Genomic DNA, 27,643 nt, shown 5'->3' on the forward strand with positions numbered 1-27,643 from the left:
GTTCATGCAAATTACATTTATTGTGCACTTCATTTCTATTTTGTAATATATAATGAAATAATTATATAACTCACCATAATGCAGACTCAGTGGGAGCCCTGAGCTTGTTTTCACTTGCCACCCATTGATAGGGTTTTGATATGAGTCTCCAAGCAGTTGATTTATTATGGTCTCTGTGCAGTCAAACCTCTCTGCTAATGATAACCTGTATTTGCAGCCACTGCCCAGCGCTAGCATCACCGCCTCAGCTCCACCTCTGATCATCAGGCATTAGATTCTCATAAGGAGCGCGCAACCTAGATCCCTCGCATGTGTAGTTCACAGTAGGATTCACGTTCCTATGAGAACCTAATGCCACCGCTGAACTGACAGGAGGCGTAGCTCAGGCAGCGATGCAAGCGATGGGGAGCGGCTGTAAATACAGATGAAGCTTCGCTTGCTTGCCCGCCGCTCACCTCCTGCTGTGCAGCCTGGTTTCTAACTGGTCCATGGCCCAGGGGTTGGGGACCCCAGATAGAGACCTGAGAATAAATTTGCCAAGTAAAAACATTTCCTAGGAAGTGACATGTTAATTTTAATAGCTTATATTTATGTGAGATTTAGCACTACACATTGTTGTCTTTACACAGATTATATCATATAAGCTTACAGCAAAGCTCAATGAGATTTATCCAATTCCACTCTAAAACTGGCAAATGAAAGAGCCAGGATCCAATCCCAGGCTGACTTCAGTACTCATGCTTTTAGCCACTTGGTGATCAACCCTTATTAAAGGAAATATAGACATACGTAAAGTTTAATTGTCAACTTTTGACTAAAGGCAGTTCCATAGAAACTTCAGGAACAGAATTACTACAAAACTATGGTTAACCACTGGCCTACAGAGCATCTTCCATATCTGAAACCGTCAACCATTCATTATACTTTGGACTCAATTGACAGCAAAATCATTGCAAGCAACATTTTGAAGATAACAGGTAAACTTGCATTAAATTCCAGAGCTCTCTCAGTAATCTGTCACAACTTGAAAATCTCAATACATTTGATAAGAATCTATTAAGTGTGTGCTCAACCCTGTAAAGATTTTATTCCATACTTTCAAAGATAAAAGTTCATGTTTCAGAGATAGAAAGGACCATAGGCAACATCAACCCCTTCATCTTACAGAAGACACTGCTAATGGGGTAGAGGAACTAAGACACTTGGCCACAGTTACATCAGATTCACATACAGAAATTAGAACAGAAGGCAAATTTTGTTTGTTTTTGTTTTTTTACCGAAGTAGTACATATACATTATTTCACAAGTTAAGTAAATTCTTAGAGGTGGAAGGAGTGGGCCAAAGATCCACTCCTTATTTCTACATAATATACTAACAGTCCTCTTATTTTCAATTTTGAATTTTCAATTCAATTTTAGGCACCACCTATTAAATTCCTATATACTAAATACTGTAGAAGATAAGGATATAATTTTCTTCTACTATTTTTGAGATGCCTGGTACTATGTTTTTTTACCTCTTTGAACATGTGCATGTGTTTTCTCCTTTCTGGATCTTTCAGAATCCTTTTATCACATGCTCCTGTCCTTGATATGCAGCTTCTTACTATTCTTTGTGCTAGGCACTCTTGGTGTCCTTTCAATCTGGAAACCCAGGTCCTTCACTTCTGAATCATTTTATTACGTTGTTTCTTCAATAATTTCCTCTCCATTTAACCTTTCCTCTCTTCCTAAAACTTTTTACAGTTAAATTTTGGGCCTTCTAGATAGATTTTTTAACTTTTTTCTCTATTTTCCACCTTTTTGTTTACCACTTTCTGTGAGAAGCATCTGACTTGCATTCCAATACTTCTGTTGGTCTTAAACATTTTTCCTATTGTATTTTATAATCTCCAAGTTCTTTTATTCTCGCATATTTCCTTTCAAAGATATTACTTTTAATTTGTGAATGTAAGAGTTTGAAGGTTTTTTTTTAATAAATTTATTTATTTATTTTTGGCTGCGTTGGGTCTTCGTTGCTGTGTGCAGGCTTTCTCTAGTTGCAGTGAGTGTGGGCTAGTCTTCGTTGTGGTGCGCGGGCTTCTCACTGCGGTGGCTTCTCTTGTTGTGGAGCACGGACTCCAGGCACGCGATCTTCAGGAGTTGTGGCACGTGGGCTCTAGAGCGCAGGCTCAGTGGTTGTGGTGCACGGGCTTTGTTGCTCCGCGGCATGTGGGATCTTCCTGGACCAGGGCTCGAAACCGTGTCCCCTGCATTGGCAGGTGGATTCTTAAACACTGCGCCACCAGGGAAGCCCCGAGTTTCTAAGATTTTAAAGTTGGGTTTTTTTCTGCTTCCTGCATTATCTTTTTCATTTTTTCATCTTTCATCAGTTTTGATCTGTTATAGTTTCAGCCTGTCTTTCACGTCAGAGGCTTTCCTCAAATGCCTGATGACTTGGGCTAGCTTCTTATATTTCAGTGTGCAAAGGTCTATTCAAGTCTATTTACTGGTGCACCATACTGCAAGGCGACTGAGAAAGTGCAACTTTTTTGTTTGGGTTACCCTCAAATGTCATTGTGGGTTTCTCCAAGAGGAATCCTCCAGTCTTCTACCTAGTGGTCATCAGAATGCCAGCATTCTGGGGACTTTGTATGGGAAGGGAACAGGGTCATCTCAACATTCAGGATGGGGCCCCCTCTGCTATGCCTAGTGTCCCAAGTCTCACACAGCTCTGGCTCATATCTTATAGAGAACCAATCACCCTTCTCCTGATGGGACAATGGAAAGGCAGTCTTCTAGTGGTGAGGATGGTTTCTGTGAATCCAAATACTCCTTATACACACATTCAACCAATCCAATTTTCAGGCTCATTTTGTACCCTTATCTTTTCCAGCAGTCCAAGGGCTCCAATTTTTAAGGTTTCTGTGGACATTCCTGATCTTTCTTTATGCTGCTCTATCAGTTACCACTGACCATTCACCATCCATGTGAAAACATTCGTCTTCCCAATGTGCTGACAGCTAACATCTGTCTCCAAAATCCTTATCTTTGACCTGTTGAGTTTATTCATTTTTTAAAAAATGTATTCCTTTGGTACCATCTTAATGGAGTTTGGTTTAAACCAGGCAGTTTAAAATTTAATCCACTGACTAAACAGAAAAAGTACACTTTTAGAAAATAACTTTTACTTGCCAACTGAGCAGTACTTTCAATATATTTTTATTACTGGTCACCAAATGAATAAAATTTAGTCTTCTCCGGCCTTCTTATGTTTTGCTAAAATATTAATTTAGCATAATTTAGTAGTATGCTTTCATCTTTACCTTAGGAGTTGCCTGCTAAATTGTGTCTAGGCCAATAACAAGCATTAGCCACTGTTATGGGCTGAACTGTGCCCCCCCCACCCTCCCCAATTCATATTGAAGTCCTAACACCCTGAGTACTTCAGAATGACTATATTTGGAGATAGCTTTTTTTTTTTTTTTTTTTTTTGCGGTACGTGGGCCTCTCACCGTTGCGGCCCCTCCCGCTGCAGAGCACAGGCTCTGGAAGCGCAGGCTCAGCGGCCATGGCTCACGGGCCCAGCCGCTCCGCAGCATGTGGGATCTTCCCAGACCAGGGCACGAACCTGTGTCCCCTGCATCAGCAGGCGGACTCTCAACCACTGTGCCACCAGGGAAGCCCAGAGATAGCGTCTTTTAAGGGGTATAATTTAGATTCAATGAGGTCACTGGGGGTGGGCCCTAATCTGGTATGACTGGTGTCCTTATAAGAAATTAGGACACACATGCACAGAGGAAATACCACGTGATGACAAAAGGAGAAGATGTCATCTACAAACCAAGGAGAAAGGTCTCAGAAGAAACAATTCTGCCAACACCTTGATCTTGGAATTCTAACCTCCAGGACTGTGAGAAAATAAATTTCTGTTGTTTAAGCCATCTATCTGTTCGTTATGGCAGACCTAGCAAACTAAAACAGCCACCTGAAGTGGAGACTGGTATTAAGGGCTATACACAATGAAAGAATATCTCTTAAGATTTTGAGGAGCTCATTTGGTATAACTTAAGAACACTGAAGAGAGCTCTTCAATTACATTCTGCTAAAATAATCACAGATTAGCTACACAACTCATTTATTAAATCAATTCCTAATTAAATAAAATTACAAAAGGAAGCTTGTGGTTTCTAGCTGTAAACTTTCAAACGCATAGCAGCTACAGGAGAATTTCTGTAACAGTAATAAAATGTACAGCCATATTCAAAAAGGTCACAGTTTTATACCAAATAAATCATCTGTGATAAGAAAACATGCTGTTTGTAAGCATGAGAATGCATCATTAAATGTTTAAGCTGGAAGCAACCTTAGACACCATCTAAGATACATCTCTAATTTTAACTGGGCCCAAAAGGCAAGTAGGGTTAGACTAAAAGTATGCTGAATGGCACTGAAAGTTGTATCTGTAACTGAAGACCCATTTGTCTTCTATAAAGGGAGTCATTAAAAAAAATAACAACCTGGGTTTCCCTGGTGGCGCAGTGGTTGAGAGTCTGCCTGCCGATGCAGGGGACATGGGTTCGTGCCCTGGTCCGGGAAGATCCCACATGCCGTGGAGCGGCTGGGCCCGTGAGCCATGGCCGCTGAGCCTGCGCGTCCGGAGCCTGTTGCTCCGCAACGGGAGAGGCCACAACAGTGAGAGGCCCGCGTACCACAAAAATAAATAAATAAATAACAACATTATTGAGATATAAGACACTTACCATAAGATGCACCCTTTTAAAATATTATTTAAGGAATTGTTTCAGGGCGGTTTAAATATTCAGAGTTGTACAAGCATCACCAACTTTAGAATTACTAATTTTCATTCCCCCAAGAAGAAACCCCATAGCCATAATTTTCAACCCTTCTCCAGCCCTTAGCAATGACTAATCGATTTTCTGTCTGCCTATTCTGGGAAAATACTACTCCATCTTCCTAGAATCAGATGTCCTATATTAATCATTTTATATGTTGTTTGATTTGGCAGACTAGTAGGGCTTTTTGTTGTTGTTGTTTGAGATTCATGTCTGTATTCATAAGAAACACTGATCTGTAGTTTTCCTTTCTTGTGATGCCTTTGGTTTTGGTACCAGAGTAAATACTAGCCTCACAGAATGAGTTAAAAAGTATACGCTATATTTTGCGAGAATTTACAAAGGACTGGTTTTAGTTCTGTAAACATTTGGTAGAATTCACCAGTGTAGTCATTTGGGTCTGGCCATTTTTCTCTGTGGGAAGTTGTTATTTTTTTGTAACTAATTCAATCTATTATAAATCTATTCAGGTTTTCAATTTGTTCTTGAGCCAGTTTCAGAGTTTGTGTCTTTATAGGAATTTGTCCATTTGATCTAGGTTACCTAATTTGTTGGCATACAACTGTTCATATTATTCCCTTATAATCATTTTTCTTTCTATAACGTCAGTAGTTGATATCCTTCATTGCTGATTTTAGTAATCTGAGTCTTCTCAACAGGTTTGTAAATTTTGTTGATGTTTTCAAAGAACCATCTTTTATTTTTTTGTTTTCCTATGACCTATTTCAGTTATTTCTGCTTCAGTGTTCCCCCCCCCCTTATGCTTGTTTTGTGGTTAGTTTGCTCTTTACAGTCTTAAGGTGGAAGGTTAGGTTATTAGTTTGAGATTTCCTTTGTTAATATCTACACCTGTAATTTTCCCTCTAAACACAGCATCCTATAAGTTCTACTATGTTGTGTCTTCATTTTCATTCACTTCAAAATATTTTCCAATTTGCTTTTTGATATTTCCTCTGACCTTTTTTTAAGTATTGGTTAATTTCCACATATTTACGAATTAACAAAATTTCCTTCTGCTATTGAATTCTAATTTCATTTCATTGTAGCCAAAGTACATAAACTGAATAATTTTTTCTTTTAATTTACTGAGACTTGTTTTATGATCTAGCCTATCACCGACGCTGGAGAACATTCTATGTCCACTTGAGAATATGTATTCTACTATTGTTGGGTAAAGTTTTCTCTTGCTATGTTAGGTCTAGTTGGTTTACTGTGCTGTTCAAGTCTATTTCCTTGTTGATCTTCTACCAAGTTAAACTATCCACTATGAAAACAGCGTGTTGACTTCAACTATTATTGTTGAATTGTCTATTTCTCCCTTCAATTATGCTGCTTTCTGCCTCATCTGGGAATGTATTTTAGGGTCCTGTTGTTTGGTGGACACATATTTACAATTGTTACATTTTCCTGAAGACTGGCTCTTTTATCATTATAAATGATTATGTCTCTACTAACAATTTTTGTCTTAAGGTCTCTTTTCTTAAATAAATTTCTTTCTTTATTTTTGGCTGTGTTGGGTCTTCGTTGCTGCGCTTTCTCCAGTTGGGGAGCGGGGGCTGCTCTTTGTTGCGGTGCGTGGGCTTCTCATTGGGTGGCTTCTCTTGCTGCAGAGCATGGGCTCTAGGTGTGCGGGCTTCAGTAGTTGTGGCACACGGGCTTAGGAGTTGTGTCTCATGGGCTCTAAAGCACAGGCTCAGTAGCTGTGGTGCACAGGCTTTGCTGCTCCACGGCATGTAGGATCTTCCCAGACCAGGGCTCGAACCCATGTCCCCTGCATTGGCAGGCAGATTCTTAACCACTGCGCCACCAGGGAAGCCCAAAGTCTCTTTTGTCTAAAATTAGTATAGCTATTTAGGTTCTTTTGGTTACTGTTGAGGTTTTCCACCCTTTTACTTTCAACCAATCTGTTTCTTTGAAACTAAACATGTCTCTTGTGGACAGCAATATAGTTGCATGTTTTTAATCCATTCTGCCAACTGCCTTTTATTGGACTGTTTCGACCATTCACATCCAATGTAATTCATAGTAACAGGATTTGTATCTGCCAGTTTGCTTATCGTCTTCTCTGTTATGTCTTATTTCTCTATTCCTCTATTACAGCCTTCTTTTGTGTTAAATGTTAATTTCTTATATACCATTTTAATTCCTTTTACTAATTTTGGAGTTATTGTTTTAGTGGTTGTGCTAGGGATGATAACGTCGTAATTTAAAATAATCTGACTGCAGATTAACACCAATTTAATTTCCATAGTCTATAAAACCTTTGCTCCAATATAGCTCTTCCCTCCGTGATGTTTTCTGCTATTGCCATACAAATTACATCTATACACATTATAACCCATTCAACAGTCTCATATTTATTACTGTATGTGATTTTCTTTTAAATCAGAAGACTTACAAATAAGAAGTACTACTGCAGACTGAATGTCTCTTCCCCAAACCCATTATGTAATGGTAGCTGGAGGTTGAGCCTACGGGAGGTACTTAGGTTCAGATGAGGTCATGAGAGTGGGGCCCCCATTATGGGACTAGTGTCCTTATAAGAAGAGAAAGAAACCAGAGCTCTCTCTACCATGCAGGGAAACAGTGATAAAGCAGCTGTCTACAAGCCAGGAGGAGGGCCCTCACCAGGAACTGAAGCTACCCACACCTTGATCTTGGACTTCCCAGCCTCCAAAGCTATGAGAAACAAATGTATGCTGTTTAAGCCATCCAGTCTATGGTATTTTGTTATAGCAGCCCAAGCTAATACAAATATACTGTCCTTTATGTTTAATTATGTAGTTAACTTTACCAGTGCTACTTATATGTGTGGATTCAACTTACTATCTAATGACCTTTCAATTCTGCCTAAAGGATTCTTTAGTTTTTCTTGTAAGGCAGGCAGGTCTGCTAGTGACAAATCTGTTCTGTTTTTATGTGTGAACATCTTAAGTTCTTTCATTTTGAGGAATAATTTTGTGGCATACAGAATTCTAGGTGGACTGTCTTTTTCTTTCAGTGCTTTTTATGTCATTCACTACTCTCCCAGCCGCCATGATTTCCCATGAGAAGTGAGTTGTTATTCTTACTAAAGATACCTTGTATGCGATCACTTTTCTCTTGCTGCTTCTGAAAGTCTGTCTTACTTAGCATTAGTTAAGCTTCTGAGATGTGCGGATTCTTTTTCATAAAATTCTAAAGTTTTGGACAATTATTTCTTCAAATACACTTTGTGCCCCTTTCTCTCCTCTCCTTCTAGGACCCCAATTATGCTAATACACTTGACAGTGTCCCACAGATCTCTGCAGCTTTTATTCCCCTTCATTCCTTTTTTTTTAAATTTAATTTTTATTTTATATTGGGGTATAGTTGATTTACAATGTTGTGTTAGTTTCTATTCCTTTCCTTTTTTTCTGAGAGGACACTCTCAACTGATACCTCTTGATACCTCTGTTCAAGTTTGCTGAATATTTCTACCAGTTCAAATCTGCTTTTGAGGCTCTCTACTGAATTTATTTCACTTGTTATATTTTTCCAAAACAGGATTTCTATTTGGTTCTTTTATCATAATTTCTCTTTACTTTTATTCTCTATTTAGTGAAAGATTATCCTCAAATTTAGCTTTTAAGATATAGTTTCTTTTAGTTCTTTGAACATGCTTTTAAAAGCTAACAAAGTTTTTTGCTTAATAAGTCAAACATCTGGGCTTCCTCCCAGACACTTTGTCTCTTTGCATGTCTTGTAAATTTTTGTTGAGACTAGACATTTAATATGATGTGGCAACTCTGAACAACAGAATCCCTTCCCTCCCCAGGGTTTGTTGTGTTTGCTATTAGTGAACTTCTTAGACTAATTCTGTAAAGTCTGCATTCTTTGCTGAGTGTGACCACTATATTCTGTTTTATTAGCTTAGAAGTCAGCTAATGATTGAACAGAAATCTCCTTAAATGCCTTCAAACAATAACTCTCCTAGCATTGAAGAAGTGCTCTGTGAATGTGTTGGGATAGGCCTTCAACACTCCAACACGCAGTTTACAACTCTGCCCTAGCCTTCACTTCCTACTTGCAGAGCCTCAAGTTCTGTCACAGGTGAGAATGGTGCCTTCTTCATTTTTCTCTTGGGCATGCATACAGCCTTGCGCATGTGGCCTTCTAGATTCCCAGGAATATGCTGGAGTTTTTCAAAGTCCTCTACAGATATGTCATTCCTCAGCTTTTCCTTTTCTATTTTGGTCAGTGTCTTTTTAGCCCCAATTGTTATCACTGCCTCAGGCAGCTTCTATGGTAAACAACTGCAGCTGCTTTCCACAAACAGGCTGAAGACAGAGCTGTTTGCACACAGTGAGTCGAGTCAGGTTAAATAAAGACAAGCTCTGAAAATAGAGCTTTTCAGTGAGGTACCAGACAGGTCAAATAGTGACAGTTCTCTGGGGTGGGCTTTCTGGTTAACTTCAAGTCCCCTCCAGTGTCAACTAGGCTGCTGGTTTTAACAGCTACCATAGTTGCAAGGCTACTTGTTTTCAAGGCTACCCTGGAACTAGGGAAAGATAGGGCAATATAAAATGTTACAAACCAACTTGCCCATTGCGGCTGGGTGCTGGAGAAACGAAAAAAGAATTGCCCAAGGTCAAATGATGACCTTGGCATCACCTGCCCAAGGCTAGTGATGCATGGAATTTAAATCCAGGCAGATTGCACTGGAATTTTGGAATTTAAATCCAGACTCTGAAGCAGGGTTCTTAAGCAGTATAACACATACATACATACACACACACACACACACACACACACACACACACACACACACACAAAAGTTACAAAATATATTGTTACGGTTTCTGTTTAATAAGTGCTTTTTAGACTACTGGCAGCCTTTAGTTAATTTTTAGAGTTCTGACAAAGTTGATTTTGACAACTTTTAGTGTTCTCATTGCTTTTATGGAACATCAGATTTTCAGAGGTCCTTACTCCATTAAGTTCTCAAAGAAGCCAGTTTTATAATTACAACAAGGGAACACTAATTACTATTCCTTTCTAATAATCATGTTTCTAAAACTTAGAAAACCAAATATTTCTAACTAGAAATGTGATGGGAATTCAAAAGAGACACCTCTTCTCATCTGGCATTTTAATTATTTCTTGTTTAGTTGTCCAAGTCAGAATCCTAAGCCTCAATTTTCTTAAACGTACAAGTGAAATATTGTCTTCCCCAGCCTTAAGATTTAAAATGATAACGTAAAACTAATTACAAAGCTACAATAATCAAAACTGACTGGTACTGGCAAAAGAACAGTCACACAGACCAACGGAATATGACCTCAGAAATAAACCATGACATATAAGGTCAATTAATTTTCATCAATTGAAAATTAATTAATTAAGGCTGCCAGGACCATGCAATGGAGAAAGGGCAGTCTTTTCAACACATGTTGCTGGGGAAACTGGATATCCAAATGCAAACAAAGGTGAATCCTTACCTTTCGCTACATACAAAACTCAAAATGGATCAAAGATCTAAACTCTTGGAGGAAAATCTTCGTGATACTGGATTTGGCAATGCCTTCTTGGATATGACACCAAAAGAACAGGCAACAGAAAGAAAAACTAGACTTCATCAAAATTAAAAACTTTGGTACATCAAAGGACACTACTGAAAGAGTGAAAATGCAACCCACAGAATGGGAGAAAATACCTGTAAATCATGTATCTGATGACAGATTAATATCCAGAATATATCGAGAACTCCTACAACACACACAGAAAAACAACCCAATTAAAAATGGGCAAAAGACTTAAATAGACATTTCTCCACAGAAGATATATACAAATGGCTAATAAGTACATGAAAAGATGCTTAGCATCACAAGCCATTAGGGAAGTGCAACCAAAACCACAATGAAATAACACTTCACATCCATCACGACAGCTATTAAAAACAAAAATAACAAGTGTTAGTTAGGATGTGGAGAAAGTGGAATCCTTCTACATTGCTGGAGGAATTGCAAAATGGTGCAGCCACTGTAGAAAAGTTTGCAGTTCCTCAAAAAATTAAATATAGAATTATCACGTGATTCAACAACTTCACTCCCAGGTATATACCCAAAAGAATTTAAAGCAGGGACTCACACAGATACTTGTACAAAAATGGTCATAGCAGCATTATTCACAACAGCAAAAAGTGTCCAGCAATCTAAGGGCCCATCAACAGATGAATGGATAAAAAAAATGTGGTATATTCATACAGTGGAATATTATTCAGCCATAATAAGGAATAAAATTCTGATATATGCTACAATATGGATGAATCTTAAAACCATTATGCTATGAGAAATAAGACACAAAGGACAAATACTGTATGATTCCACATATATAAGGTGCCTAAAATAGTCAAAGTCAAAGAGAGAAAGTAGAACAGAGTTTACCAGGAGCTGGGGGTAGGAGTGGTGATGTGGAATTATCATTTAACAGGTACAGAGTTTCTGACTGGGATAATAGTTCTGGTAAATAGACAGTGGTGATGGTTATACAACATTGTGAATGTATCTTAATGTCACTGAACTAATTGTATGGTTAAAATGATAAATTAGGTTATATATATATTTTACCATAATAAATTTTTAAATGATAATGTATTATCCAAAGGTCCTATTTAGTGAGCCTGTTGTTCCTCAGGTGAGATGGTGGTTATAGAAGTTACTTAAATAATAAATACTTTATGAAATGGCTGGTAGTTAATAGTAAATAGTACCCACCCTCCAACAAAACACACACACATACACATACATACACACACACGACACTACACATTCAATGCTCTTATCAAATACCTATAATTATATTTTTCAAAGGATTACACATCCAATAAATTCACTAATGATGCAAAGAATTTACATCCTCCCATACTGACAGATAAAAACACATACATTCTCTAAGCACAAAGCTTATATTCACAAATAACTTTTTGCCTAAAGACAAATTTCAATTAATAATCACAATGGGAATTTGTTATTTAATGCAACCATTAACCTAATGTCACCAATAAAATCTAAGCAGTTATATCACAAAACCAGGGTTATATTCAGTGGACATGCATTAATAATCTATACAATTTAACATTATACCAGAAAAGGAACTGAATACAAAATTTCCCTTGATTTTTGGTGGTTTTCAAATTTCATGGCACAGATTCCCAAGGTAAAAACAGATTTTAAATATTTTCGATAAAATGGTAAAAAATTTAACAAGCCTTTTAATTTTCGTATTGGGGTGAAGATTTAAAACATCAAGCTGGCCCCAATCTGTCAAAAATGACAGGTAAATATTTACAATGACTACACAGGCTTTAGTTACAATGGTATTAGAGGATGACTCTCCCCTGGCAAAAACCTTTTATGGTTAATTCTCAATGCAAACATGTTTTTGTAAATACTGTGATAATATAAACTTGGAAACGTACCTGGAATCAGGACAGGGACGAAAAATAAAATGCAAGCCAATCTTATTTCTGACCTGTAATCATAAAGCCTTTTGGCTCTAAACACCAAACACTGTCCTTCAATATAAAACTAAATTAAGAAGAGTAGAACAACTTTACCATGCTGGCTGACATTCTTCTACAGAATTATCTTTCACTACACATCAAGGCAGGGCTCAAGCTCCATTAACTTGCTTCTCTAGAAAGAGTATAATTAGCAGAGCACCAAAATTTATAAACTGATATGGCAACCCAAAATGCTAAACACACTTTTCAAACAGAAGCAAATTTTTCCCCATTGTTACTTCTATGTACCATGTTATTTTTGAAACTTATGTGGCTACCAATAAGAAAAGAATCAGGGAAGCTTTGAACATATCTTGTACTTTTCATCAAGGCTAAAGTGCAAAATATCTCCATGTCTCTGGTATTTTAATAGGAAAAAACATAACACATAATAAAGGAACTGAGGTGACAGTAGAACTAATGCAAAAAAGACTTCTTTAAATATACACTTGAAGACTACATAAGACCAATTTAATTTTTCTTTCTTCAATGAAATCTGTGAATGAACCAAGTTCTCACAGAACTTGAGATCTTGTTTGGTTCTCTTTCCCAGGATCAGAAATTCCAAAATTAGAGAGAAAAAAATGGAAGAAAATAACATTGCATGACAATGGACACTAAGTTCATAAAGAACGCTTTTTAAAAAAATGAGATATTATGGAAGAAAACACCATGAAAATAATAATCCTATGAGAATTGTTTTTTACGCACAGTAAATTTGAGCCTTGGTCTTCATGAAGATACTACAGCTTATATAGAAAACTATAAATATACAAGACTCCAGGAAAAAAAGTCAAAATACATATTATTTAACATTCTGTAGGCCTAAAAAACTTCTGAGGGGAGGGGAAAGGACGGCCAACTGAATCTTCACTTAAGAAGACAGAACTATGAAAAATTCCTGGGTCAAAAGCTCCAAGATGCTCCAAATGGAACCACACTTTGTGAAAACATACAACCCTAGATATAGTTTTAAAAGGAAAGAAAAAGTACTGAATAACTGCAGTCCCTTCCAAAAAAGGATATCTTAAATTAAGGGGAAAAGATTCTAATAGTGTAAACGAATCTGGCTCAGAAAGAAAACTGAACAACATATCCAATGTTCTGTCCATAAAAGTAATGACGGTACATCTTTAATATTAAAGAAATAGGCTATAAAAAAGTTCATTCTCAGAATTGGTTTTAGTAAAAGCTCATTTGTGCTCCTTTGTGGGTGCATAATAAAGTTCCATGGGTTTGTTCACCTTCCAGTATTTCTCACTGACCAATTCCAAAGAAAAAGAGCCATTTAACACCTAAAACAAAAACAAAAACAAAAACAAAAAAAAAGAAGAAAGAATTATGAAAACTGCTCAAAGTACAAAATTGTCAGATGGAACAAACAGAGAAGTCCATCTTAGCACAACAATGTAAAACAACTATACCCCAATTTAAAAAAAGTCCATCTTTAAAAAAAATCCTAAGATAAACTTCTCACTTACACTATTCATAAAAGAACAAAGGATATATCAAGTTAACTACCTGTTGCAATTTCTCCTCCTTCCGGAGTCTGTACCATTTTATTAGGCCCCACCCCACAACCTTCTACTCTCAGATGATCAATGTACTCCCAATTTCAACAGCCTATTATTTTAAATACTTACAGTGAACTGGCCACTGGCTGTTGCTATGTAAATGGTATACTGCTTCTCACTGGCTGTATCAAGGTTCATCTGGTTTGATTCTCCTTTGTTTCGAAGTTCTTCTAAAGCTAACCTCACAGCCAGATACTTGGATAAGTGATCAACAGTGGCATTACCTGAAGTCTTTATGTATCTGGAAAAATAAATCATTAAAACCTTACTTTCTAGATTAGTGATAAAACATACATAAATTATAAAACTAATACATTTCTAAGGGCTTCCCTGGTGGCACAGTGGTTGAGAGTCCACCTGCTGATGCAGGGGACATGGGTTCGTGCCCCGGTCTGGGGAGATTCCACATGCCACAGAGTGGCTAGGCCCGTGAGCCATGGCCGCTGAGCCTGCGCATCCGGAGCCTGTGCTCCGCAACCGGAGAGGCCATAACAGTGAGAGGCCCGCGTACCGCAAAAACAAAACGAAACAAAACTAATACATTTCTAAAAAGGTATATAAAATGTAAAATGTCTCAATTATTGACAAAATACCAGAAATTTATTCCTCTATTATCTAAAAATTTCTTATTGAAAAGGTACAGAAACGGTAAAAGTACAAGCTCACTATCTACCAGGCCATGAAAGCTCTACCTACCTTACCATCCATAAAATATGACACAGAATGACAAAAATCAAATAGAAATAACACTGTACCGAGAGGAAAAAAAAGAACATACCCCTCAATCCCAATGATCAGAAGTTTTGAGTCTACAGCAGCAAGAAGAATACTAAGAATATGAGCAAATTTCTTCTTGTCTAAGAATTAATAAATTTTAGGTTTTTAAGACAAAGCACTGAAATGCTAATTGTTTTTTAAAGCATCGTATACCATTTACTCACTCACTCAACAAATATTTGATGCTTATATGCACTCAAGGACAGGTTCTCTAGAGTTATATAGTGGTAAAGCAGCCATCCTGGCCAGCATGAATTTTAGAGCCTTCTGACACCCTACCATCATTGTTAAGAAATTTAAATGATCCTTTCTCCTCCTCTACCTAGAAGGGTCATTCCTTTCAGATACGCAACTGTGGGTGGGAAGCACATGAGGAAAGACGAAAACAACAATTCAGGCAGCCAAAATATCCAACCAAACCCTGGCAATCAATGGGATGACAAATGTCACCCTTAATTCTTATCTAAAGTTGCCTTTTAATTCCTTAACATTCTAACATTCTAAATTCAGATAATCTGAAACTAACCCACACGCTTACCTTGTCTGTGCACTGTCATCTTTTTCCATAAGTGTGGGATGAGGCCTGAATACTAATTCAATTTCACTAGCACCATCCATTACTGGATCAATTGCCACTGTTGCATTGTTATTATCAAGCTCAAGCCCAGAATCATCAGATGTTTTGGTCCGTTTGTTACTAGGTCCTGCTTCCTGATTGCTATGTGTGGATGCATTACTACAGTGAGAACTGTCTCCATTGTCTTCTGCTCCACTACCATTTTCAATCTGTTGTTTCTTGCCTCGCTGTAATCTAGTTAAGGAAAACAAAACAAAAAACATGAAATCTTCATTTAGGCCTTTTCAATGCATCAATTTTGAAGTATGTTTACTGAATTTACTAAATTCTAAGTTCCCTGGTGGTCTAATATGGTCTAACCATATCTAATGGTTAGGATTCCGGGCTTTTACTACCATGGCCTGGGTTCAATCCCTGGTCGGGGAACTGAGATCCCGCAAGCTACGCAGCTTAGCCAAAAAAAAAAAAAAAAAAAAAAACCCCAAAACTAAATTCTAAAAACATCTTGATAACTGAATTTGCTCCAAGTTGAATAATGTCATTTATTTCCCACATGTCCCTGAAAGGTCTAGGGAATGTCACTTATACACAGGCAAACATCTGAATAAATTAAACAAATGTCTATATTCCCTTAAAACTTTTATTGATTATAGGTATTATTGGCAAATATTTACATTTTGATGATTTCCTTTATTATGAGATTTTAAATCTAAAGAAAGGCATAATTCAGTTATGAAAAATTTACAGTTCTGAGGGAAGATATTTATGCCTTTTTAATTAGAATTTCTTAAGGAAACAGGATTTAAGAATAATGGTAAGCACTACCTGCCCGCTGCTGACCTCACCCAAAGTCTGCTAATGCAATGCAAAATTATTCCAATGCAGAAGATGCGATGGTATCTAAATATGGGGCATAAACACAGAAGCAGCTCTCTAACAAGCTCAAATACTAAAAACCAGTAACTGGGCAAGGTACTTTGTGTATACATCTTATTTACCCATCAAAACAACTATCAAGGCAGTTAACATTATCATTTTATAATTGAGAAAAACCAATGAAACTGAGGTCCAAGGTCCATGGTTATAAGCTAGTAAGCACCAGAACCAGAGGCAGAACTCGATACACATTCTTTCTACCATATGTATTGCCTCTCCAGCTGTATATACAAGAAAAAGGAGGGAATATGTGATGAAAAAGAAATATGAAAGAACGACATGCACTTCTAAGAATAGTGTCATTACTACATTTTTATTGCCAGAACAAGGAAATAATAGCCCACTGCTTGGGAAAGATGCTCAAGAACTTTTTTTTTAAATTGAACTACAGTTGATTTACAATTCTATGTTAGTTCTGGGTGTAAAGTAAGTTATATACACACATACATACATATGTATATAAAATTCTTTTTCAGATTCTTTTCCATTGTAGGTTATTACAAGATATTGAATATAGTTTCTTGTGCTATATACAGTAAATCCTTGTTGTTTATCTATTTCATATACAGTGATGCGTATCTGTTAAACCCATACTCCTCTACTTTATCCCTCCCCCTCCCCTTTTCCCCTTTGGTAAATATAAGTTTGTTTTCCATGTCCATGAGTCTGTTTTGTAAATAAGTTCATGTGTATTATTTTTTTGATTCCACATATAAGTGATATCATATATTTGTCTTTCTCTGACTTATTTCACTCAGTATGATAATCTCCACTTTTGCTATGAATGACAGTATTTCATTTTTTATGGCTCATATTTCAGAGAGAGAGAGAGAGAGAGAGAGAGAGAGAGAGAGAGTGTGTGTGTGTGTGTGTACACCACACCTTCTTTATCCATTCATCTGTTATGGACACTTGGGTTGCTTCCATGTCTTGACTAATGTAAACAGTGCTACAATTAACACTGGGATGCATGTATCTTTTCGAATTAGTTTTCACCTTTTCTGGATATATGCCCCGGAGTGGGACTGCCGGATCATATAGTAACTCTATTTTTAGTTTTTTAAGGAACCTCCATACTGTTCTCCACAGTGCTGCACCAATTTACATTTCCACCAACAGTGTAGGAGGGCTGGCTCCCTTTTCTCCACACCTTCTCCAGTATTTATTATTTGTAGACTTTTGATGATGGCCATTCAGATCAGAGTAAGGTGATACCTCCTTGTAGTTTTTATTTGCATTTCTCTAATAATCAGTGATGTTGAGCATCTTTTCATGTGCCTGCTGGCTACCTGTATGTCTTCTTTGGAGAAATGCCTATTTAGGTCTTCTGTCCATTTTTTGATTGGGTTGTTTGATTTTTGATACTTAGTTGTATGAGGTGTTTACATATTTTTGAAATTAAGCCCTTGTCAGTCTCATCATTTGCAACTATTTTCTCCCAGTCTGTATGCTGTCTTTTTGTTTTGTTTATAGTTTCCTTTGCTGTGCAAAAGCTTATAAGCTTGATTAGGTCTCATTTGTTTACTTTTGCTTTTATTTATTTTGCCTTGGGAGACTGATCTAAAAAAATACTGCTGCAATTTACATCAGAGAATGTTTTGCCTATACTCTCTTCTAGGAGTTTTATCGTGTCACGTCTTATATTTAAGTCTTTAAGACATTTTTAGTTTATTTTTGTGTATGGTATGAAGCCATGTTCTAACTTCATGGATTTACATGTGGCTGTCCAGCTTTCCCAACACCACTTGCTAAAGAAACTCTTTTCTCCATTGTATATTCTTGCCTTCTTTGGCAAAGATTAGTTGACCACAGGTTGTGTGGGTTTATTTCTGGGCTCTTCATTCTGTTCCACTGATCTGCATGTCTGTTTTTGCACCAGTACCATGCTGTTTTCATAACTGTAGCTTTGTAGTCTTGTCAGAAGTCTGGGAGGGTTATGCCTCCAGCTTTGTTCTTTTTCCTCAGGACTGCTTTGGCAATTCTAGGTCTTTTGTGGTTTCGTATAAATTTTAGGATTATTTATTCTAGTTCTGTGAAAAATGCCATGGGATTTGACAGGGATAATTTGACAGGGATAGCATTAAATGTGTAGACTGCTTTGAGTAGTATGCCCATTTTAACAATATTAATTCTTCCAGTTCAAGAACATGGGATGTCTTTCCATTTCTTTGAATCATCTTCTATTTCCTTTATCAATTTTATAGTTCTCAGCATATAGGTCTTTTACTTCCTTGGTTAAATTTATTCCTAGGGTTTTTTTTTTTTGAAGCAATTTTAAACAGGATTGTTCTGTTTTGTTACTTTCTCTTTCTGATATTTCATTGTTAGTGTAAAGAAATGTAACAGATTTCTGTATATTAATCTTGTATCCTGCTACTCTGCTGAATTCATTTATTAGTTCTAATAGTTTCTGTGTGGAGTCTTTACAGTTTTCTATAGAGTATTATGTCATTTGCATATAATGACAATTTTACCTCTTACCCTCCTATTTGGATACACTCCCTCCCTTTCTTTTTTGTTTTGACTGCTGTGGCTAGGACTTCCAATACCATGTTGAATAGAAGTGGTGCGAGTGAGCATCCTTGCTTAGGAAAGATGCTCAAGAACTTTTTCTCCCCCCCAAAATAAAATACTGTTTATGAAATCTATACAGCATTTCAAAATTAAGAGGGGGTGACTAATATGTTAATTGACAAAACTATGATTCAAAAATATATGAACTCTGGGACTTCCCCAGTGGCACACTGGTTAAGAATCTGCCTGACAATGCAGGGGACACAGGTTCAATCCCTAGTCCTAGAAGATCCCGCATGCTGCAGAGCAACTAAGCCCATGTGCCACAACTACTGAGCCTGCGCTCTAGAGCCCGCAAACCACAACTACTGAAGCCTGCATGCCTAGAGCCCCTGCTCCGCAACAATAGAAGCCACCGCAACAAGAGAAGCCACCAACAATGAGAAGCACGCACACTGCAATGAAGAGTAGCCCCCGCTCACCACAACTAGAGAAAGCCTGTGTGCAGCAACAAACACCCAACGCAGCCAAAAATAAATAAATTTATATTAAAAAAAAAAAGTGAACACATACAATGGATTAGTCTTAAAAAGGAAGGAAATTCTGCAGGTGCTACAACATGGATAAACTTTGAAGACATTAAGCCAATCACAGAAAGACAAATACTGTATGATTCCACATATATGAGGTATTTAAAGTAATCAAAATCACAGAAACACAAAGTAGAATGGTGGTTACCAGGAGCTGAGGAGAGGAGGAAGAAATGAGAAACTGTCGCTTAATGGGTACAGAATTTGTTTTATAAGATGAAAAGAGTTCTGGAAATTGATTGTACAACTGTGTGAATGCACTTACAATACTGCACTGTATATTTAAAAATGCTGAATATGGTAAATTTTATGTTTTTTATCATAATTTTCTACTGTGATATGGAAAGACCAAAATAATGAAACAAACAAAAAACTCAACAGGGTTACTTGTCTAATGTATTTATTTTTACCTCACACTTCTTTCCAAAGAACAGAGCTAGATTAATGTAATTTCAGGCAGCATTCATAAAATAATGTTCAGATAATGGAGGTAGATCAATAGCCTATCATATCCTGCATTTATCAAATCATATCCGTAACACTACATACTATTCTAGAGGTAGCATTTCAAGAATTATACACCAACAAACTTGAATGTCATATGAGGAATAAAAGAAATTAGGAATGTAAATATTTAGCCTTTAGAGGAGCATATAAGAATGTATATTTATATGAAATTATTTGAGGACTAGTAGATAGAAGCAGAATCTGAAATAAATATAGAACCCAACATAAGTATTTTGACAAAGACATATCAAGACTGCTACACACACAAGACTAATTTTAATTCAATATAAGGGAAGAACTTTAAAAAAATATATATTCATACAAAACTATTTACTTTAAGCCAAACGTAGTCCTATGTACTGGTGTTATAAGAATCAGTAATACTCACACAGTCTCTACCCTCTTAGGGCTTATATTATTCTAGTACAGCAAATAACACACACATGTTCAGAGAATGATAAGTGCTATGAAGAAAAATGAGGCAGAGAGGGTAAGAAAGTATGGAGTCCTGTGGTGGAAGACGGGAACTTAGCAGACACCTGAAGAATGAGTGTGTGTGCCATGTGGACTATCTAGAAGAAGAGGGTTCCTGAAAGAGAGAACAGGAGGTATAAAGGCCCTGAGGCAGAAACAAGCTTGCTAAGTCTCAAAAACAGCCAAGAAGCTTTAATAAAGTTACTAACAAATGAAAGAAGCTTCTATCACATACTCCCACCACTAGAAATGTTCAAGCAAAATCAAAGGTGTATCTATAAAGGATTTTATGAAGGGGATTCTTTCTCCTGGTAAAAGACTAAAAGTTTACTCTTCAGAACCACTTCTGGAACTTCTAAAATACGAATGCCTGTACCCCAATCAAAGATTTTGATTTACTTAGTCTGGAGTGATGCCTTTGAGGCCCTAGGATTTAAAAGCTTTCCAAGTGATTCTGATATTCAGCCAAGGTGAAAGCCACTAGATTGGGATGTGGCTTTGCTGGTGGCTGACTTTATTGCAATGTGGCTTTGGAAGATGCTGACTCTCCCTGAGGCCTAAACATATCAGGAGATGTCAGAGCAGAAAAGAGAATAGGGGTGAGGAAAGTGCTCAGATTATATAGGGTCTTGGAAGCTATCATTAAAGTCTTTTAACCTGAATGCGAATAGAAGCTATTAGAGACTTCAAAGCAAAGGAGAACTATGACCTGACTTCCAATTTATCACTCTGGCTGCTGTGCTGAGCACAGACAATGTGGAGGTAAGCATGGAAAGTTGAAAGACCGATTGGGAGGCTATTTCAACACTTTCAAATGAAAGATGGTGGTTGCCTAGACCAATTTGGATATATTATGGAAAAAGCTAAAAATATATTTATTCACAAACTGGAATACGGACTGGGAAAAAAGAGGTGAAAGGTAACTCCAAAGTTCTTGGCTAAAGCAAGTAGGATGATGGAGTTGCCATCAACTAAAATGAGTAAGAATGAAGAGAAGTAGGGGATAAGAATTACAAGTTCAGTACTGAACATGTTAAGTTTGAAATAAGGAACAGCTAACGACATACAAAGGGAACCAGGAGAATATCGTCTCTTGAAAGCCAGCGGAAGGAAACCAGTCAAACAGAAAAGAGAAATTAACTGTATAAAATGCTGCTAAGTAAGATGAGATCTGAGAATCAGCAATTGGGTTTTGCAATGTGGAGGTCAATGGTAACTTCAACAAGGGTGATATGAGGCATTGGGATAAAGCCTGACTGGGGGAGTTCAAAATGGGACAGTAGAAGTATTGGATATAGTAAGCAGAGACAACTCTTTTAAAGAGAAGAAATACAATGGTAAGTGGAGGGAGAAGTGGATATAAGAGGGTATTTGTCTTGTCTTGTTTTTTTTAAGACTCTAGTACTTTAAATGAAATACCGTATTAGGCCTAGAGACATATTTTATACCTTCAAGAAAAGGTAACCACACAGAACTACTATTTGTTACTGCATTTTATCTATCTCAAAATGGAGAGTGTTAGTTCAGTATTTAATAGAGTGGAAAAATGGCCGCCCTGCCTGGCCTTCTCTCCCATATACCTGTTCATGGCCTGTATCTTCAGTCCTTCCTCAATGCTGTGACTGAGTGCTTGCTGATTATTGTGCTTGTTGATCCTGGCTAATACTCTTTCTTGATGAGCTTCATACTCATCACGACTTGGATAAATTTTGCTGATGAGTGCATCAAAGTTTGGGTCTGGTCTTAGTGATCTTTTGGAAACTAGCTTTTTCCGACAGGTAGGGCATTCTTTATTGCTAAATAAAAAGAGAGAAAAGAAAATGTAAATAATGCCAGGATCTTTGGGCTAAAGACAAAAATAGCCAGCTTCCAGATAATTATCATCTTTATTCCAATAGCTTTACTAAGTTGCAGAAATTTAAACTGATTAACCTGACTTTCCTTGAATATCTGACTAGTGACTAAGCAAGATTTTTGAAACATGAGACTCTCCATACTACTTGCCAATAGAGAAAAAACTAAATACTTCCCCATGATAAATTATATATAACCATTTTAGAAATAAAAATCTATTCCTTCCTAAATTTCCCGTTTCTGATATCCATGCTATACATGGAAAAACTATCCACTAATATATATTAATTTATATGTTATGAATTATTTTATTAAAATATTCATCAGGACATTATACTTAAGAAGTGAGAAAATCATGGTTTCATGCTTTGTAATTTCCTCAAAACAAAAACTCATCCTAAAAACCTTCTAAAACTATATAAAATCAACTGTTTCGAAACAAAGATTCTCCAATAATTAAAACCTAGACTTTAGATAAATTTCCAATTCTCAAATGAACACTTATAGAAAATGTATTTCTCAAAACCCACAGAGCACTAGAACACTGTCCTTGTATAATTTAAGTACCTAGCATAATTCATTTTAACATACCCACTTCTGAGGGCTGTGATAATGCAGTCTGCACAAAAACGATGTAAACACTCTTTTGTAGTCATGGTGTTCTTCAACATATCCAAGCAAATTGGGCACATTAATTCACTGTGTAGACTTCGAGGTGAAACCACAATTTCCAAGCCATCCGTTATTGCCTCCTGTAAAAAGCATCACTTTAAAATTAAATGCTACCTAATTAAAAAAAAATTATGGACAAGTTCAAACGTAAGAATATAGAAAATGACAAAAATGAACATCTATATACCCATCACCCAGTCACCATCACTGTCAACTCACAACCAATCTTGTTTTACCTATAATCTCCTCCAACTCCCCTCAGCCCCAGCACCAAAGCATTATATAAATGCCCTTATTTTAATGCTAAAGATAACATATTATATATTTAAAAGATAACTAACGTTAAATCACCCTGGTATAGCAATAAAAAAAAGCATTGGATACGGAATCAGATGGCTTAGGTTCTATTAGTTCTACAACTAGCTTTGTGACACTAAACAATTAGTTTTAACATTGTCTTCTTACCTGCAAAATGAGGAAGTTAAGCTAAATGAACCCTAAAACTTCTTCCATCTGCAAAACTGCACCATTTTGATAATAAACTATACATTTCATGCCATCCATTAAAAGATTTTAAAATTCTAATACAAGTATTCCCTATTTATACACAGCTTAACAGGATTTGATTTTAAAATCACCTTTTGAACCTTAAAAAGTCTTGATCCACAGAGCAGTTTTATACAAAGTGGTCAGGTTCTCAAGCTAACCTACAAACTGATTTAATCCATAGCACCTCCAAAGTATAAAAAGTATTAGTATTTCTAACTGTCATGTCTAAAAATGTTTTCAGTGCGAAAATGCATTTGGAGTTCCAATGTAGAATTCAGGACAAACCTCCCAAATGCACAGATTAGTGACTCCTACTTTCTTTGCCACTACCACTACTCGCCCTTCCCACAAGGTGGCACTGAGAACAAAGATTATGTAGCTCTAAAGGCACCAATACAGGCTCCTATGGATTGAGGAAAAAGGTCTAGTATGTGGCCACTGAAAAGGAAGATGCAGGTAGAATAAGGGGCTTCCATATGTTACACTTCCTGTCTCCACTGGCTCTCCGTCATACTTGTGTTTTCTCTATAGGGTCAAAGATTGATGACCCCACAAGGAAAGCCATCGAAACTATAGATATTGTCTATTATCAAGTATCCATTATGTTTCAACCCCTATATAAAGCACTTTCTGTATTTTACTTAGTTTAATATACACACAAACTTTTGATTTAGGGATTATAACCTCGATTTTATAAATCACACAGAGAGTATGATGATGACTTAGCTAGTAATCAAGTCTGGTCCCCTCTTCCTCTTTAGAATTTGCCTAGCAAAATCTGAACCCTGGATAAACCATCCATCCATATTTTCCATGCCTATACCTGTGCATCTGCATAGCACTGCAGGGGAAAAAAAGGGAGGAATCACACAACCAGACTGATATCACTAAAAACTCATTTTTCTTTTCACTGCACTATTTTACAACTTTTCTTCTACCTGCAGACCTACCACCTAAATGTTCAATAGATTAATTACCTTACCTCAAATTTCATTTAAAGAACTCTCTCGTTTTCTCTCTACCAAATCTTTATAAAGCATCTTCCTCTTTCTTCTTACAAGGAGAAAGTACACCTCTTCCTATCACATGTCCATTCCTTCCTACCTTCTCAAGTATATCCCTCTTCGGATTTCTATCTGATCTTAGACTTCAGCGATCTCTCCCTCTTCACTAAATCAGCCTAGATTAATATAGGGTTGCTGCATAGTGAAATGTGAATGATGAGCTTAGAGCTGTGTGTAGAGGAGGGTGGGGTGAGAGTGGTTCCATCTCTCATCTTATTAACAAAACAAAATTTAAATAACTTCCCGATTCTATGTTGCCCTCAAGTTTTCACTCCATTTCTCTGTTTCTCTGCACAGCCAAACTTCTCTGAAACATAACCTATTGATTTTCACCTCCCCCTCCCATTTAACACAGCAAAACCTACTCAAGTGAATCTACTCTGGTCAAGGTCACCAAGTATATACAGCCAACTCTAGTGCTCACTTTTGTAATCTTCACCTTATTCATCCTCTCAGTAGTACTGAACACAGTAACTGCATCCTCCTTGAAACACTTTGTCCTATGTTTTGATCCCCTCACTTCATCTTCCATTTTTCCCTACTTTTCTTTGGCCGTTCCTTCTCAGTCTCCTTTGCTGGCTCCTTTTCCATTACTTAATTTCTAAATCTTGAAGCTCCTCTGGATGAAGTTCTGGGCCTTCTGCTCATCTCTCTCTAGGTGATCTGGCATTCTCATGCTTAAAATGTACTGACAAGTCCTAAAACTTTATATTTAGTCCAGACCCCTAGGTAGCATCTCTACTTGTCTTATAGGCATTTCAAACTAAAAATGACTTCAGTTTTAAGCATGTTTATCTCCTTCAGACCTGTTCCTCTCCCAGTCTTCCCCATTTTCACCTTCTCAAAATAGTCTTCCCTGGTTCTCCCGTTATTATTTATTACAGCATTAAGGACCTTCCCTTTATGTAACTTCTCATGTGTGTAATTTACTTGTTTGATGTCCATAAACTCCCTGGGCTGGTGCCACATCTGTTTTATTCACCACTTTACCTATTGCCTAGCTTAGGACCTGGTACAGAATATGCACTCAAATTATTTGTTCAAGAAATGAAGTGTCAACCAAACATACATAAATTAGAACTGTATATAAATTTATTATTACTGTTATGTTCTTTCAAGTTTTCACTTTCTAAAACTATATCCCAGTTTATATGCCTCATATTTCCCCTAAGTTATCTTAATCTATATTACCTGAGGTGTTCGTTGTAATTCATATAAACTGAGTTCCCATGTTTTGCTTAATGGTTGAGTTCCGTTTGTCTGCACAGCCTGAGACATTGCTAGGAATAAAGAAGAGAGAAAACCAATTTTAGTATCTGAAAAGGGAAGTAAATCTCAAAACTAATTTTTAGACATTGTAAATCCTGAGAGTAAAACCAACAGAAATTACACACTGGCTCCTCAAGAACGAAGAAGAAAAGTTCAAGAATCTTTCCATTTATAAATACAAGCTACTTGAGAGCAAGAAGTTATCACTGATCTCTGAATGCCTAACAGCTCGCACACAGAGAATGCTTAATTATTACTGATGTATAGGAAACTCTCTTCATCCAAAATAAGAAGTATCTTTCTGAAACTGGCAGTCATGGAACTTAGAACTGTCAGGAAAATCTCAGACTCTTCAGCATGGCCATCTCGTCCAACTTTTGCCAAAGATACAAAATCTACTTTAAAGCACTTTAAGCCACAGGTCATTCTGCCTCTACTTTCACAGCTCCACTCATGAAAAATCCCCTTTCTAATAAGTCAGCTTATCTCCTCCTAATGATGAGCCCAAAACTGCTTCCTATTCACCTTACAGCTGTCCTCTGGAGGCAAACTGACTAAGCCGAATAATTTTTCTACACAAGTCTTTCAAATATTTGGACACTGTTATCATATTCCACCTGATTTTTCTTTACTTCTGGCTAAATGTCCTAGTTCCTCCTACTGCTCACCATGTGACACAATTTCAAGGTCTCCTCACCACTCTGACTTTCCTCTTGTTATGAATGAACAACGTACAGCCAACTTCTCTGCCTGTCTTTGAATAGGGGGATGAGATCTAGTATACATGTAAGGAAGATGGTCTTAGACAACTAACTCCTCTAGGGCAAAGGAAGAGGCTCCAATCATTCAAGTATTCAGTAAACATCTATTATTGGCCAAGCAGAATTGCTCTAGGTCCTTGCCTCAGAATTCAAAGCCTATAAACAAAGAAATGTGTGTAAACAGCTAAACTACAAACTGACAAGATCGAGTCTAAGCAACCATATGGAAAAAATGATATGGAATTACAGAGAAGGATCAGGAAATTTAAGGAGTCAGGGAAGGCTTAAATGGAGATTAAACAGCCTTAAAAAAAAATACTACACTGGGATGGGAGTACAAAAGAAACAGGGTTCCAGGCAAAGTCGAGCAACATGTATGTAGGTATGAGTCTGGAAGCCACTGGAAGTTTTAAACAAGAGATGACATGATCAAATAGTTTCAAAGAAATTCAAGCAGTATGTAGAAGACAGAATAGAAAGCAACTAGCAGTAAAAAGAACAATGAGGAGGCTGTTAAAAAACCTCAGTGATATTAACTATCTAAACCAAAGCAGCAAAGCACAGACAGAGAGAATCAGACAGATCACTACGTGATACATACAACACTGGTCTAAGAGGGAAGGGTCAAATAAGATTTTAGGAAAGCAACCATCCTTTACTGAGACAGAACACAGAAGGAAGGTGTGGGTTAGAAGAGAAGTGGAGCTGCTACACACACTGAGTTCCAGTTATTTAATGGAGCACTGAGGGAGGTAGAGTCGTCCAGTAGATAGTGAGAAAGAAAAATATCACACTTGCCTAAAGACACAACTTGCACAATCACAGTATGGCATATATTCTACACTGGCACATAAACAAGGAAGGACATGATCTATTTGTATCCAGGATGCTGCATTTCCCACTTTTAGCAGCTATCATTTAAAAATACCTGCTCTTAGACTTCCCTGGTGGCACAGTGGTTAAGAATCTGCCTGCCAATGCAGGGGACACGGGTTCGGGCCCTGGTCCGGGAAGATCATACATGCTGCCGAGCAACTAAGCCCGTGCGCCACAACTACTGAGCCTGCGCTCTAGAGCCCGGGAGCCACAACTGCTGAGCCCATGCGCCACAACTACTGAAGCCCACGCGCGTAGAGCCCGTGTTCCACAACAAGAGAAGCCACCGCAA

The 27,643-nt window shown here is 37.2% G+C and overlaps 1 protein-coding gene across 2 annotated transcripts in view; it reads right to left on the minus strand.

The window, feature by feature from the left end:
* Positions 1 to 11,679: 11,679 nt before the first annotated feature.
* Positions 11,680 to 27,643, minus strand: part of RNF2 (ring finger protein 2) — a 56,302-nt gene continuing 40,338 nt past the window's right edge. For both annotated transcript variants that reach the window (XM_060131682.1, XM_060131693.1), the window contains exons 2-7: positions 25,637 to 25,725; positions 22,752 to 22,912; positions 21,887 to 22,102; positions 15,247 to 15,519; positions 14,001 to 14,172; positions 11,680 to 13,652 (exon numbers count right to left, since the gene is read on the minus strand). In XM_060131682.1, the coding sequence (XP_059987665.1) occupies positions 13,551 to 13,652; positions 14,001 to 14,172; positions 15,247 to 15,519; positions 21,887 to 22,102; positions 22,752 to 22,912; positions 25,637 to 25,723 (1,011 nt within the window). In that variant the 5' untranslated portion in view covers positions 25,724 to 25,725 and the 3' untranslated portion in view covers positions 11,680 to 13,550. The remainder of the gene's footprint in view (positions 13,653 to 14,000; positions 14,173 to 15,246; positions 15,520 to 21,886; positions 22,103 to 22,751; positions 22,913 to 25,636; positions 25,726 to 27,643) is intronic.

This window comes from Lagenorhynchus albirostris, chromosome 2 (assembly GCF_949774975.1).
Source record: "Lagenorhynchus albirostris chromosome 2, mLagAlb1.1, whole genome shotgun sequence".
Classification (NCBI taxonomy): Eukaryota; Metazoa; Chordata; class Mammalia; order Artiodactyla; family Delphinidae; genus Lagenorhynchus; species Lagenorhynchus albirostris.